Below are 15,211 nucleotides of genomic sequence, written 5' to 3' on the forward strand. Positions count from 1 at the left end.
CAAATGGTCACAAATAATCAAGAGTTTAAACCATGACAGTTTATTCATACATGTTTTGGCACAGAGGGTCCAGTTCCAAACCAGAGTCAAGTTCCTTGTATTCTTTTGAAGAGAGTTGGCAAATCAAGGCATTGCTCTGTTATTGGTTTTAAGCACAATATGATCCTTCCACAAGTGTGAGTTTTAGTCAAGGTAATTTTGGTCGCATGTAAAAGAGTCCTGAACAGATTATTTCACATTTGTCTCGTAAAATCCAAAACACAGGTGCATTTATAAAAAGAAGTCTCAGTTTACAGGTGATATTTCTTCTTGTGCCACTTTTCTATAATTCTTTGCATCACTTCCTGTCATTCCCCTGTTACAATTATTTATTCAGAGGCCAGACTTTAATTAATATAACTCTGTTTCCTAATAAAACAGACCCCCTGAAACCTTTGCAGCTCCCTTTATGTTATTGTTCTTTCTCAGTCTCTCTCTCAACAGTTGTTTTTACACCTTAATGTAAAATGAAGGTTTTTCTAATGTAAGACAGGACTCTAAAAACCTGACCCCTAAAACCACCTCTACAAGGAAACACCAAACTGACTTATGAAAATGTTCATATGTTTCATGTTAACAGTCACACAAATTTGAGTATTTTATACTTTTCACAAACCTTTAATGAGGTTCAATAAAAAATACTTTATAACTCTGAACACAAAGAGAATCTGCTTCATTCAGAACAGATGGTAAGGTGGAGAGCATGGCAACCCCATGGTATACCTTTCAGTTTCGAACAAACGTGTTGTCAGCCTGACTTTGTGGTAAAATCCTTTTCCACATTCAGAGCAGCAGAAGGGTTTTTCTTTTGAATAAACATATGTTCAGTCAGAAAAGATTTCCTGCTGAATCCTTTACTGCATTCAGAGCAGCTCAAAGGCTTGTTGTTTTTCATTTGAGTGAACCATCATGCAGTCAGCTGTGGTTTTTGGGTAGTTTCTTTTCCCACACATAGAGAAGCTGAAAGGTTTCATTTGAGTGAACACTCATGTGTAGTCAGACTACTTTTATATTTAAACCTTTTCCCACATTCAGAGCAGCTGAATAGTTTTTCCTTGGAGTGAACACTCATATGTGCAGTCAGATGTTCTTTGCGGCTAAATCTTTTCCCACATTCAGAGCAGCTGAAGGGTTTTTCTTTTGAGTGAATACTCATATGTGTAGTCAGATGTGCTTTTTGGTTAATTTTTTTTTCACATTCAGAGCAGCTGAATGTTTTTTCCTTTGTGTGGACATATAAATGTCTTGTCAGATTTCTTTTGTTGTTAAATCTTTTTCTACATTCAGAGCAGCTGAAAGGTTTCTCTTTCATTTGGACAAACATATGTCTGCCTACATCTCCTCTACGAGAAAATCCTTTTCCACACTCTGAGCAGATTAAAGGTTTCTGTTTTGTCAGAGAAACCACACGATCAGTTTCACCAGGCTTAGGAAAACTGTGTGACTTTACAGTCTCTGCTCTTTTGTTTGTGGCAGAGTTTAATCTTTTGGGACAGTCTCTGGTCTCCTTCCATTCATCTTCCTCATCTTCAGTCCCTGATCCAGAATCTGAGGAGGCTTCGATCTTAACCTCAATCTCTGCTTGTAAATTTCTTTCTGGATCTGAGCTCCTTGCTGGTTCTGGTCTTCCACAGTCCTCTCCACCAGCTGCTGTTTCCATATGGTCAGTCAGTCTGTGATGAAGCAGTGAGGACTCAGGTTCCTCTTCATCATTTTCACTCTTCATATGGACTGAAGGAAACAGGACCTTGGTATCAGCCTCCTCCAGTCCTTGAAGCTGCTCTCTCCTCTGACCGATCCACACTTCCTCCTGTTCCTCTTTAATGAGTGGGGACTCATTCTCCTCCTGGTCTGGATAGGGGCTCCTCTCCTGCTGCTCAGGGGGAAGCTCCTCTTTCTTCACCATTAGTAGCTGAACATCTGCAGGACACAGTGAACAAATATTAATGACATATTAGATCATCTTCCTGATGGAGAATCTGAAGGAAAAAAACTCAGGATCTTTATATTCTGCTGCTGAACTGTGAGGACAATCTCATTTACTGGACAAATGATCACAGGAGCCTCCTGCTTGTTGACACATTGATCTGTTTACACTCATCTGTGAACCAAAGATATGGATTTATACATTTCAAAGTTACAAAGGACTCTTTCACTGGAGTCTAACTCTATAATATTAACTCCACCAATCCAAACAATACGGACATTAAATAAATCCAGAGGTGTAGTCTATGTAATATGCAGGTATACCCCTTTAGTCTTGGGGATGACAATATCCATTTGTTTTAGTCACATTTTGGTCATTTCTATATTTGACAGTATTAGTCGTTTTAGTTGTGGAAAACCCAGAAATATTTTTGTTTAGTTTTAGTAAAAAAGAAAAGAAGTGGTCCTTGAACCAATTAATTTTATATCAATAAGTATTTTAAATTTTAATCAAGGTTAGCAGGTTGTATCAAGTGCTGCATTTCATCAGACAACAGTGAACAACTCTTTTATATAATAACCAGATTCCATTCCAGAGTGAGAGCTCTGGCCTAGACTTTCCCATTGATGGAGATGTAATGCTGCAGTGCTGTGCTTCATTGCTGATGGGCAGAAACTTTTACATCTCTATAATTCAACTTATTCAATTAAATCGTTGATAATAAACCATAGTTTTACGTTGAACATAAAGTCTGTCACTTTTAGGGGTGGGCGATACGACCTAACATATATATCAGGGTATTTTTCCTTCATATTGTGATAACAGGATTATATCATGGTTTTCCTGCATGAAATGAGCAAAGTCTTTTCAAAACCTGATTCTGACTCTGTTCTGTGTTATCAGTGTACACGTCCAGCCTAGTAGGGGGAAAATGTCTACTACTGTGATAGAAAAAGGCCTTTGCCCACAGTGTGCTTTTGGAAGAGAAGATTTTCCCATTTCAAGCTTAAAGTGCACTGTACTGGTTAACAGGAATTATTAGTGAGGAAAAAAGATGATTGTTAAGCCAAACGTCACAGGCCAAGTGTAGAAAAATTTAGCTCCATACTAAATAAGCGATGTCAGCCCATCAACACAGACGAGCCAGTGTGCAGCAACAAAAAAAGGCAACACAACAAACTCACACGCCCACACATTGTAACTGGATAAAACAGATTCAGACTTTTGAGAGGTATGGTAATTTACAGTGTTGGGCAGTATCATCAAATAGCATCGTTAGTTGTTTAACTACACTTTTTAGTAACGACGTGGTAGCATCGTTGTTTACAAAAAGAAAGAATGTCTCAATAGCTTCGCTGATTTTTTGGTAATGCAGCGCAGAAGTGAACGCAAAAGTTACATTAAATATTTTCAAATGATTCCTATAAATGTGCTTCAAACGGAGCTTTCTCCTGCAGTCTCATCTCACACTTGTAAGGATCAGACTGTGACGCCATCTCCAAACGCTGCTATGTCTGTGTCAACCAATAGAAGGGGAGGAACTGTTGATGTCGTCACTCAACAATCCCTGCCTGCGACTTCACTGCATACACACACACACATGCCCGCTTCAGTTCACTGAGAGATGGCAGAAAAAAGAAGGAGAAGAGGAGCAGCCAGAGCCGTCACCTGTCTAAATAGATGAGTCTTTGTAAAAAAAAAAATAAAAAATTTAAAAAATTTAAAAAAAACAGGGAAAAGTTATGTGTTCAGAAGCCTACTGAGCCAACCCATGGGGAATTTTCTGTCAACTTCAACAACTTCAAACACAAATCTGAGAACCCATATACAGGGGTCTACCAAATATGCAGAACCAGCAGTTAAGCTAACCACCACATGTCAACCGTAGAATACGACGTCAACACGAACAAGCTACTTTTCAACAGCCAACAATTTGTGTGGCAGTACATTAATCAAATTAAGTGTGAGGATGTAGTGACAATGCTTGAGTGTGTGTAAGGTGGGGGATAAAATCATTAAATTGATACATATAGGAGGGCAGAGGTTTGGGAGAAAATGATCTAACAGTCAAACAAAAATCTGTATTCAGTATTACTGTTAACACTAACAAGCAAATGGCTGAAAAGGGTAACAAAAGTGATGGCATAAACAATCAAATGTCTTAATCTTACACTGAAGACCAAAACAGAGTTAAGTTGTAGAGGATAAAGCAATTTTGGAGAGGATTGAATGATTTTACAGAGATGTTATACTTAATAAAAAAAACTTGGTTTAAGTAAACACTGATAGTAAAATAAACAATTTACTGAATTTTATATTACATATATATATATATGTATATATGTGTGTGAGTGAGAGAGAGAGAGAGAGAGAGAGAGTATAACTCCGTGATACCAAGGCCACCCTGGACTAACTTTGTGTCCCATCCTGGCCACCCTGGTAAAAATGTCCTGGATACGCCACTGGTACAGCGTCGCTTGAGGTGGCTGCCACGGCACTGTCTTCTCTTTCCTCTTCTTGCCATCTTCTTAATACGGACAAGTCACTTTCTAATCTGCTGATCAGTCGGAGACATGTCCTACAGATCCGACTGGATCTCGAGTTGCACTTCTTTACAGTCAATCCCAGTTCTTGTAACCGTTCGAAGACCGTTTTCTCGTTAAGTGCTTTGCTTGCTTCAAATACCTTTTTCGTACTTGTGAGTGTTCCTTTTATTCTTAGGTTAACTTTACAAAAACGGCAGCAGTCGTCTATCGCCATTATCACTGCTGTTTCTAGTGTTCCTGTAGTATTTTTTTTTTTTTTTTGTAACTTTATTAAACACTGGCTTCTGTAATTCCTCTACTGCTTCTCAGCATCGGCGCGCATAAGCTACGTCATACCGTGGCTTGATGTGGATTGGCCTGTGGTGAGCGTGTCAATCAGGACGGTCGTCCAATCTTCTTCTTCTTTGGTTCGAACGGTCGTCCAATCGCCAGCTACTGATTGTTTTGAAGGTCCCGCCTCATAAAGCAAATCTGAAGAGCTGCTACCCAGATGGACTTGAGAAATATTTCAGTGGCGGACATTTGAAACTGTCCATCTGGCGTGTCAGGTTAGTGAAAACACTTATGCACACAAATTAGTGGGTGTTAATCATAGACTGTAAATACAGAGAAGAACGCGGTTTGGGGCACAGCACTAGTCTGTCCAGCAGAGGGCAGTAATTCGCTAATAGTAGCGTAGAAACTGCCGGAAGCAGAAGACGAAGAAAAGACGAACGTTCCCCATCATTCAACCGAGTAAATCAGCTCAGAGAAAGAAATCAGCGTTTAGTTTTCTGTCATTTTTTGACTTTTGGATGTGAGGAGATGTCCAGATTTCAGGATCTTAAAGATTTATTCGAGCGGCGGTTGCTCGCTGCGGTCACCAGAGACATGGAAGAAAGAAGAACAACATGTGGATACAAAGAGGAGCTGCAGCGACAAAGAAAACTACTGGATGTGGTTTTAATCCCCGAAATAAAGCTGCACAGAGCAGGTTGGTTTCACATCCGCTTCGCGTCAGGCCAAAAACTGGTCCGGTGTTTCGCCGGTCGAAGCTGCTTCAGAGTTCCGGAAACGGCTTCGTCCGGTAAAGGCTTTACCACTTGCGCTTGTTTCCTGTCAACTGTCAACAAATACACCTGCAGAGAATTAAAAGACATTCAAAACCTGTACAGGCTGAATATCCTCCATGCTAACAGGCTAACTGTGGTGCTACAAACAAAGATGGCGGCCTGTCTTTTCCTTCTGTGGTGTCAGTTTTGCTGAAAATCCTTCGTTGTTGTTTTAGAATCAGAAATACTTTGTTAATCTCAGGATGTATCAAGTGTTATCCTTGCTCTTCGCACAATGCAGCATTAGGGAATAAAATAGACTGCGTTTCATAAAATAAGCCCTGGCTTAATGTGACAAGGCGAGCAGTGGAGAGTATAAAGAAGGCTAACACCACCAGGGGACTCTAAACTAAGCTAAACTGCATTAACAACAAAGCACGCTGTTTGAATAAAGTTTACAGGACAGGAGGACCTGATTTTTTTTTTTTTATAAAAATAGTTTTTAAAAACAAAATTGATCAAAATAAACAGATTAAATAACGATTAAAAATTGGTATGAAGGGATAAATAAACAACTACTCATAACTAGCATTACCTTTCAGTTTAGTTCGTTGCAGCATGTCGATCTCACAGTAGCAGAGCTTCCAGCGAAAAGTTGGTCAGCTTCTGTCGAGAACAGAATTTATTCAGCTTGTTTTGGTGTTAGCTACAGCCCACCCACAAACACCTGGCTGTTCACAAATAAAGCATGGAGAAACCAGCTGATATTACAGGTTTATGTTGCGAGGGACGCTACAATAGGTTGAAATATACCAGAAATCCCCTGCTATGCTGATTTCACTGAGCTGCTGGAGTTACAGGAGCAGTGGGCTCCTTCTCCTTGACAATAGCCTCAGCTTCATCATCATCTGGCTGCTCGTGTTTCCTTCCTCCCAGTCCCATCTCCTAAGCAGCATCACCCAAAGCGGCTGTGGGTGTATTGGTTGTGCTTCAGAAAACATTGAAAAAGTGTTTTCAGCTGTTGTTTGCAGTTTGTGTCTGTCATCAAATTTCTGTCGAGAATTCCTGCAGAAAAAAAATCAGTTGCTGTTCGTTGCAACACCATTTTGCGTTTTCCTGTTTGTATTAACTTTGTCGATCAAACTCCTAACTGAGTGTTAACCGTCAGGACGAAGGCTCTGCATCTATAGGTTCAGTTTATTCCCCAGCTGGGAAAACTGGCTTGGGTGGTTGTGTTGTTGGTGGGCGTGTGAGTTTGTTGTGTTGCCTTTCTCTGTTGCTGCACACTGGCTCGTCTGTGTTGATGGGCTGACATCGCTCATTTAGTATGAAGCTACATTTTTCTACACTTGGCCTGTGACGTTTGGCTTAATAATCATCTTTTTTCCTTTGCTTATTTCATGCAGGGAAACCATGATATAATCCTGTTATCACAATATGAAGGAAAAATACCCTGATATATATGTTAAGTCGTATCGCCCACCCCTAAAAGTGACAGACTTTAAGTTCAACAAAAAAACTATGGTTTATTATCAACAATTCAATTGAATAAGTTGAATTATAGAGATGAAAAAGTTTCTGCCCATCAGCAATGAAGTACAGCACTGCAGCATTACATCTCCATCAATGGGAAAGTCTAGGCCAGAGCTCTCAATCTGGAATGGAATCTGGTTATTATATAAAAGAGTTGTTCACTGTTGTCTGATGAAATGCAACACTTGATACAACCTACTAACCTTGATTAAAATTTCCAATAGATAGATAGATAGATAGATAGATAGATAGATAGATAGATAGATAGATAGATAGATAGATAGATAGAGAGATAGATAGAGAGATAGATAAACTTTTTTGCAGACTCATGGTCCACACTACAGAAACTTAAAAAGAAAAAAAACCAAAACAAAACAAATACACAAATAATTAAAACCTCTAAACTTTTGAGACGCAGTCATACCAGTGCTTCCAAAACACAGATGAGTATCTTACATCGCTATATACAGGACTGGAACGATACAAAATCACCACATTAACAGAGTCATTCAGACAATTCATGAATTTAAACATCAAATTCCTCAGGACAGCAGGCAAAGTATTAACCCAGCTAGACACAAAAAGGTCACTAGTGCTGGTCCATCTGGGCTTTTTTAGGAGAAGCCTGAGTGCATCATTATATGCCACCATAAGCCTTTTGTAGCTGGCCTTTTGATAGCTCACCCACAGACGTGCCGTGCACAGAGAGGAACAATATGCTCTAAACAGAGTCAATTTCACCTCTACAGAGCAACAGGAGAATTTTCGCACCAGAATGTTTGCTTGAGCGTATAACAGCCGGTACTGGCGGTACATGTCCTCATCATCCGATAGACAATCAGTTATGATGTGTCCTGGGTTTTTGACAGTATCACATACTTTTACAGAAGCCCCAGATAATGTAAAAACAGGAAACTTTAAAGTCTTGTCCTCCTTAGTTCGACAAATCATGATGACACTTTTAGCAGGGTTGTATTGTATATCATGTTGTTCATCATACACAGAACACACATTCAACAACTGCTTGAGTCCAGCTGAGCTAGGGCTAAACACCACCAGGTCATCAGCGTACATGAGGTGATTAATTAAGGCACCTCCAACCTTACAACCAGTTGTGCAGATACTCAACTGTTTAGACCGGTCATTCATATAAAAATTAAAGACAGCAGGAGATAAAATACTGCCCTGTCTTACACCATTACAGACATTGAAGGGAGCAGATACACAGGTGTCCCATTTAACCTGCATGGTATACAATACTTATTGATATAAAATTATTTTGTTAAAGGACTACTACTTTTCTTTTTTACTAAAACTAGATGAAAATCTTTCTGAGTTTTTGACGATTAATACTGTCAAATATAGAAATGACCGAAATGCGACTAAAACAAATGGATATTTTCATCCCCAAGACTAAGGGGGTATACCTACACCAATGAGACTCCAGTGATGAAGTCCTTTGTAACTTTGAAATGTATTAATCCATATCTTTGGTTCACAGATGAGTGTAAACAGATCAATATGTCAACAAACAGGAGGCTCCTGTGATCATCCAGTAAATGAGATTGTCCTTACAGTTCAGCAGCAGAAAATAAAGATCCTGAGTTTTTTTTCTTTCAGATTCTCCATCAGGAAGATGATCTAATATCTCATTAATATTTATTCACTGTGTCTTGCAGATGTTCAGCTACTAATGGTGAAGAAAGAGGAGCTTCCCCCTGAGCAGCAGGAGAGGAGCCCCTATCCAGACCAGGAGGAGAATGAGTCCCCACTCATTAAAGAGGAACAAGAGGAAGTGTGGATCGGTCAGAGGAGAGAGCAGCTTCAAGGACTGGAGGAGGCTGATACCAAGGTCCTGTTTCCTTCAGTCCATATGAAGAGTGAAAATGATGAAGAGGAACCTGAGTCCTCACTGCTTCATCACAGACTGACTGACCATATGGAAACAGCAGCTGGTGGAGAGGACTGTGGAAGACCAGAACCAGCAAGGAGCTATGATCCAGAAAGCGATTTACAAGCAGAGATTGAGGTTAAGATCGAAGCCTCCTCAGATTCTGGATCAGGGACTGAAGATGAGGAAGCTGAATGGAAGGAGACCAGAGACTGTCCCAAAAGATTAAACTCTGCCACAATCAAAAGTGCAGAGACTGTAAAGTCACACAGTTGTCCTAAGCCTGGTGAAACTAATCGTGTGGTTTCTCTGACTAAACAGAAACTTTTCATCTGCTCAGAGTGTGGAAAAGGATTTATAGTCAAAGCAGATTTGGGCAAACACATGTTTGTTCACTCAAAAGAAAAACCATTCGGCTGCTCTGAATGTGGGAAAAGATTTAACAACAAAAAAAGTTTGACCAAACACATGGTGGTTCACTCAAAAGAAAAACCTTTCAGCTGCTCTGAATGCGGAAAAGGATTTAACCACAAAAGTAATTTGACAAGACATTTACTTGTCCACACAAAGGAAAAACCTTTTGGCTGCTCTGAATGTGGAAAAAGATTTAACCACAAAAAAAATCTGGCTACACATATGATGGGTCATTCAAAAGGAAAACCTTTAAGCTGCTCTGAATGTGGTAAAAAATTTAAAGACAAAAGTAATCTGGAAAGACATTTATTTGTTCACTCAAAAGAAAAACCCTTCAGCTGCTCTGAATGTGAAAAAAGCTTTAACCAAAAAGTTCATCTGACTACACATATGAGTGTTCACTCAAAAGAAAAACCATTTAGCTGCTCTGAATGTGGAAAAAGATTTAACCAAAAAGCACATCTGACTACACATATGAGTGTTCACTCAAAAGAAAAACCCTTCAGCTGCTCTGAATGTGGGAAAAGATTTAGCCAAAAAGGAAGTCTGGAAAGACATTTATTTGTGCACTCAAAAGAAAAACCCTTCAGCTGCTCTGAATGTGGAAATAGTTTTAGCCGTAAAGAACATCTGACTGCACATATGAGTGTTCACTCAAAGGAAAAACTATTCAACTGCTCTGAATGTGGGAAAAGGTTTAAATATAAAAGTAGTCTGACTACACATGAGTGTTCACCCAAATGAAAACTTACAGCTTCTCTATGTGTGGGAAAAGAAATGACCCCAAAACCACAGCTGACTGCATGATGGTTCACTCAAATGAAAACCAACAAGCCTTTGAGCTGTTCCGAATGCGGTAAACGATTCATCAGGAAATCTTTTCTGACTGAACATATGTTTGTTCACTCAAAAGAAAAACCCTCCTGCTGCTCTGAACATGGAAAAGGATTTAACCACAAAGTCAGGCTGACAACACGTTTGTTCGAAACTGAAAGGTATACCCAGCTGTTTGAGTGTGGTGTTAAGCCGCGTTTCCACCAAGCACCAAGCAGTCCAGTTCGGTTCAGTATGATTTGGCACGGTTTGGTACAGTTAAGCCTGATTCCGTTTGCGTTTCCACAGCAGAACTGTGCCCTCTTGTGGTAGGCGGCGTGTAAGACGGATGCTGAAAGCCGCAGCTGTTAAACAATGGCGTGATGCTGTAGCAGCGCGACACAGTTTACCCTGCTAATAAATCCAACAAAAAAGAAAAACACGACACACTGAACAAATAGCACAGATGGAAGACATGCAGCATTTCATCCTCTCTGTGATTGGCATGTAGCCCTTTGATACAAAGTGCAATCAAGCTTTGATTCAGAGAAGTCTGTGTGCCGCCAGGAGAAATACAGCCGCCGTTGGGGTAAGTTATGATTCTTTGACCAATCAACAGTCTGCAGTGTGTTTCTGAGAGCGTATCGGTTCAGTCTGGCACCCATACGAAAGGGTCCCAAAAAGTGGGGTGGGACGGCTCGTCTCGGTTATTTGGGGATTTGTCCCGGGATAAGTCAGTGGAAACGCCTTAAAATGCATGCTGTACCAAGACGAACCAAACCGGTGTGCTTGGTGGAAACGCGGTTTGATATTCCCTTAATCTGACTTTGGAGCTTTACATGGCAACCCACAGTTGGGGGGTTGCCATGCTCTTCACCTTACCAGCTGTTCTGAATGAAGCAGATTCTCTTGGTGTTCAGAGTTATAAAGTATTCTTTATTGAACGTCATTGAAGGTTAGTGAAAAGTATAAAGTACTCAAATTTGTGTGACTGTTAACATGAAGCATATGAACGTTTTCATAAGTCAGTTTGGTGTTTCCTTGTTGAGGTGTTTTTAGGGGTCAGGTTTTTAGAGTCCTGTCGTACTTTAGAAAAACCTCCTTCATTTTACATTAAGGTGCAAAAACAACTGTTGAGAGAGACCAAGAAAGGACAATAACATAAAGGGAGCTGCAAAGGTTTCAGGGGGTCTGTTTTATTAGGAAACAAAGTTATTTTAATTAAAGTCTGGCCTCTAATTAAATAACTGTACCAGGAGAGGGACAGGGAGCGAGGCAAAGAACTATAGAAAAGTGGCACAAGAGTAAATATCACCTGTAAACTGAGACTTCTTTTAATAAACACACCTGCAGCTTTGAATTTTATGAGACTGTCTATATACAATTACATTATTTAATTGCCCAAATACAGTTCAACATCTACAGACCTCTAAAGAGCATCGTCTCCGTGACCAGCCAGGAAAAACATGCAAAACTTCTCAAAGTTTGCTGGTGGTAATGGGGGGAATCAGAAGAAATGAGCTGGGGATCTATTCTTGGAGTGAATTGAGTGGATATAAGTATAGATCAGCTGCATAGTGTCTCTAGATAGTTGGGAATTTATTATTCAGGGGGAGCAGTCTGACTTGTTTCAACACATTAGACAACTCGCCACTGCAGACATTGGGCTCGAATAAGACAGAGTGTCTGTGTTTATTTGGTCGCCTGTGCCTTTCAGGAACAAGAACGAGACCGAGAGCGCGACCTGGAGCACAGTCCGTCCAGCAGAGGGCAGTGATACGCCCAGTAACGTCGAAACTGCCGGAAATACACGAAGAAGAAAAGACGCACGCGCGCCATCAGCCAATCTGTCTTTGTCAGTGACGTCATCTACAAGCCCCTCCCGCCATTATGGTGGGTAAACAATAGAGATAAACGGAGAGGCAGTGAGGAGCTCTACGATTTTATACAATGTTAAAACTAAAAAACAAAAGCGAAACGAGCGGAAACCATATCGAAATAAGCTGACGACAGATGACAGGGAAAGATATTTTGAAAAAAACGATTAACAATATTGATCCTTCCACTGCCGCGTTTGCGGATGTGACGTCACCTGACAAAGACAGATTCAGAAAAACAGCCCAGAGAAAGACATCAGCGTTTAGTTTTCTTTCTTTTCTCTGACTCTTGGGTGTGAGGAGATGTCCGGATTACAGCATCTCAAAGATTTCTTCGAGCAGCGGCTGGGAGAACAAAGAACAACACGTGGATACAAAGAGGAGCTCCAGCGACAGATTAAACTACTGGATGTGATTTTAATGCCTGAGATAAAGCCGCACACATCAGGTTGGTTTCTGAACATGTGTGTGATAATGTTTCTGGGAATAGAGCCAGTAGCTAAGGTTCATAGACGTAAGCTCTGACCCAGCATTATTTAATTTACGCAAAAAAAAAAAAAATCACCTGCTTTGCGTCAGGCCACAAACTGGTCCGGTGTCGACCGAAGCTGTTTGACTTCTGAAAAAAGACTTCTTCTGCTAAAACTTTGTCTCTTGCGCTTGTCTTCTATCAACCGTCAACAAATCCATCTACAGATCTACAGAGAATCAAAAGACATTCAAAACCTACACAGGCTGAATATCCTCCATGCTAACAGGCTAACTGTGGTGCTACAAACAAAGATGGCGGCCTGTTTTTTCCTTCTGTGGTGTCAGTTTTGCTGAAAGGCCTTCGTTGTTGTTTTAGAGTCAGAAATACTTTGTTAATCTCAGGATGTATCAAGTGTTATCCTTAATCTTCGCACAATGCAGCAGTAGGAAATAAAATAGACTGCGTTTCATAAAATAAGCACTAACTTAATGTGACAAGGCGAGCAGTGGAGAGTACAAAGAAGGCTAACACCACCAGGGGACTCTAACCACAGGATATCAGTTTATTAATTAAATTAGCTAAACTGCATTAAAAACAAAGCACGCTGTTCGAATAAAGTTAACAGCTTTTACAAACAAAATTGATCAAAATAAACAGACTAAATAATGATTAAAGAGTGGTATGAAGGGGTCTGTCAGAATAAATAAACAACTACTCATAACTAGCATTGCCTTTTAGTTTAGTTCGTTGTGACATATGTCAATCTCGCAGTAGCAGAGCTTCCAGCTAAAAGTTGGTCAGCTACTGTTGAGAACAGAATTTATTCAGCTTGTTTTGGTGTTAGCTCACACAAAAACCTGGCTGTTCACAAATAAAGCATGGAGAAACCAGCTGATATTACAGGTTTATGTTGCGAGGGATGCTACAATATGTTTAAATATACCAGAAATCCCCTGCTATGCTGGTTTAAATGAGCTGCTGGAGTTACAGGAGCAGTGGGCTCCTTCTCCTTGACAACAGCCTCAGCTTCATCATCATCTGGCAGCTCGTGTTTCCTTCCTCCCAGTCCCATCTCCTAAGCAGCATCACCCAAAGCGGCTGTGGGTGTATTGGTTGTGCTTCAGAAAACATTGAAAAAGTGTTTTCAGCTGTTGTTTGTAGTTTGTGTCTGTCATCAAATTTCTGTCGAGAATTCCTGCAGAAAAAAAATCCGTTGCTGTTCGTTGCAACACCATTTTGTGTTTTCCTGTTTGTATTAACTTTGTCGATCAAACTCAGTGAGTGTTAACCGTCAGGACGAAGGCTCTGCATCTATAGGTTCAGTTTATTCCCCAGCTGGGAAAACTGGCTTGGGTGGTTGTGTTGTTGGTGGGTGTGTGAGTTTGTTGTGTTGCCTTTTTCTGTTGCTGCACACTGGCTCGTCTGTGTTGATCGGCTGACATCGCTCATTTAGTATGAAGCTACATTTTTCTACACTTGACCTGTGACGTTTGGCTTAACAATCATCTTTTTTTCCTTTGCTTATTTCATGCAGGAAAACCATGATATAATCCTGTTATCACAATATGAAGGAAAAATACCCTGATATATATGTCAGGTCGTATCGCCCACCCCTAAAAGTGACAGACTTTAAGTTCAACAAAAAAACTACGGTTTATTATTAACGATTTAACTGAATAAGTTGAATTATAGAGATGAAAAAGTTTCTGCCCATCAGCAATGAAGTACAGCACTGCAGCATTACATCTCCATCAATGGGAAAGTCTAGGCCAGAGCTCTCAATCTGGAATGGAATCTGGTTATTATATAAAAGAGTTGTTCACTGTAGGGCTGCCACAAACGATTATTTTGATAGTCAACTAGTCATTGATTATTTTTTGTGATTAGTCGACCAATCGGATCATACATAAATTGCAGCTTATTTACACAGCATAGAGCTAACATCATTAGTTTCCAGCTTCAAGTATTTAAGGCATGTACAAAAAATGAAGACAATTAAGATGATAGTTCATTCAACTTTTAATGAACTTTGCAGCTTGTAGCAGCATTTTTGACATTTTTTTTAATGTGATAGTGCAAAATAAAATGAAGGCACAACTCTGGTCAAGAATGGACCCAAAACTATGCACTGTGTATGTACACTATGAATACTGTGCAGTAGTAAGAACACAAAATATCAACCAAAGGAAATAGCTAAAAACACATTTCACTCTGACATCAAACAAATCTTTAAATGTGCAAACAGCTGAGTTAAAGAAGGTAAACAAGGCACTGGGTGAGAGAAAACAAAAAAAAAATACTTGTGTAGGTTTTTCTATGCTTCATTTGTCCCTGGTATTAGACATAGCTACATTTAAAGTACTGAAAGTGCGACAAAATCAAATGAGGTAGGCACCTAAAACTAAAGAAATTATCCACAAAGACAAGTTTTGCTCTCACCCATGTACAGCAAAAGTGCATTTTGTGTTCAGTGCTCACAACTGTTTTTAACTTAACTACAATCTGACTCTACATAATCCCATAAAAGAGCCTGCTCTCTTTTGAGAGCAGATGTTCCCTGCTGTGGAGACGATGTGCTCTGACAGGGTGGAGGTTGCAGGGATGCACAGAAAAGATTTAGCTAGCTTTGACAGCGTGGGGGAGTGTCCCTCATTTTCACTCCACCATT

At 40.0% G+C, this 15,211-nt stretch overlaps 3 protein-coding genes across 5 annotated transcripts in view; 2 read left to right on the forward strand and 1 right to left on the reverse strand.

Annotated features, from left to right (window-relative positions):
- Positions 1-45: 45 nt before the first annotated feature.
- Positions 46-4,782, reverse strand: LOC141791863 (uncharacterized). The gene is made up of 2 exons (XM_074672552.1): positions 4,381-4,782; positions 46-1,959 (listed from the first exon to the last, which is right to left on the reverse strand). The coding sequence occupies exons 1-2, from the start codon at positions 4,724-4,726 to the stop codon at positions 1,010-1,012; spliced, it is 1,296 nt and encodes a 431-aa protein (XP_074528653.1). The 5' UTR covers positions 4,727-4,782; the 3' UTR covers positions 46-1,009.
- Positions 4,783-4,959: 177 nt separating this feature from the next.
- On the forward strand, positions 4,960-11,503 carry LOC141791877 (uncharacterized). Its single transcript, XM_074672577.1, has 2 exons — positions 4,960-5,485; positions 8,756-11,503. The coding sequence occupies exons 1-2, from the start codon at positions 5,317-5,319 to the stop codon at positions 10,123-10,125; spliced, it is 1,539 nt and encodes a 512-aa protein (XP_074528678.1). The 5' UTR covers positions 4,960-5,316; the 3' UTR covers positions 10,126-11,503.
- A 596-nt stretch (positions 11,504-12,099) lies between these two features.
- Positions 12,100-15,211, forward strand: part of LOC141791834 (uncharacterized) — a 45,982-nt gene continuing 42,870 nt past the window's right edge. For all 3 annotated transcript variants that reach the window (XM_074672522.1, XM_074672512.1, XM_074672505.1), the window contains exon 1: positions 12,100-12,519. In XM_074672522.1, the coding sequence (XP_074528623.1) occupies positions 12,375-12,519 (145 nt within the window). In that variant the 5' untranslated portion in view covers positions 12,100-12,374. The remainder of the gene's footprint in view (positions 12,520-15,211) is intronic.

Source organism: Halichoeres trimaculatus, unplaced genomic scaffold (genome assembly GCF_033239565.1).
Source record: "Halichoeres trimaculatus isolate MK-OKI-2021-1 unplaced genomic scaffold, fHalTri1.1 fHalTri1_scaffold_1, whole genome shotgun sequence".
In the NCBI taxonomy this organism is placed as follows: domain Eukaryota; kingdom Metazoa; phylum Chordata; class Actinopteri; order Labriformes; family Labridae; genus Halichoeres; species Halichoeres trimaculatus.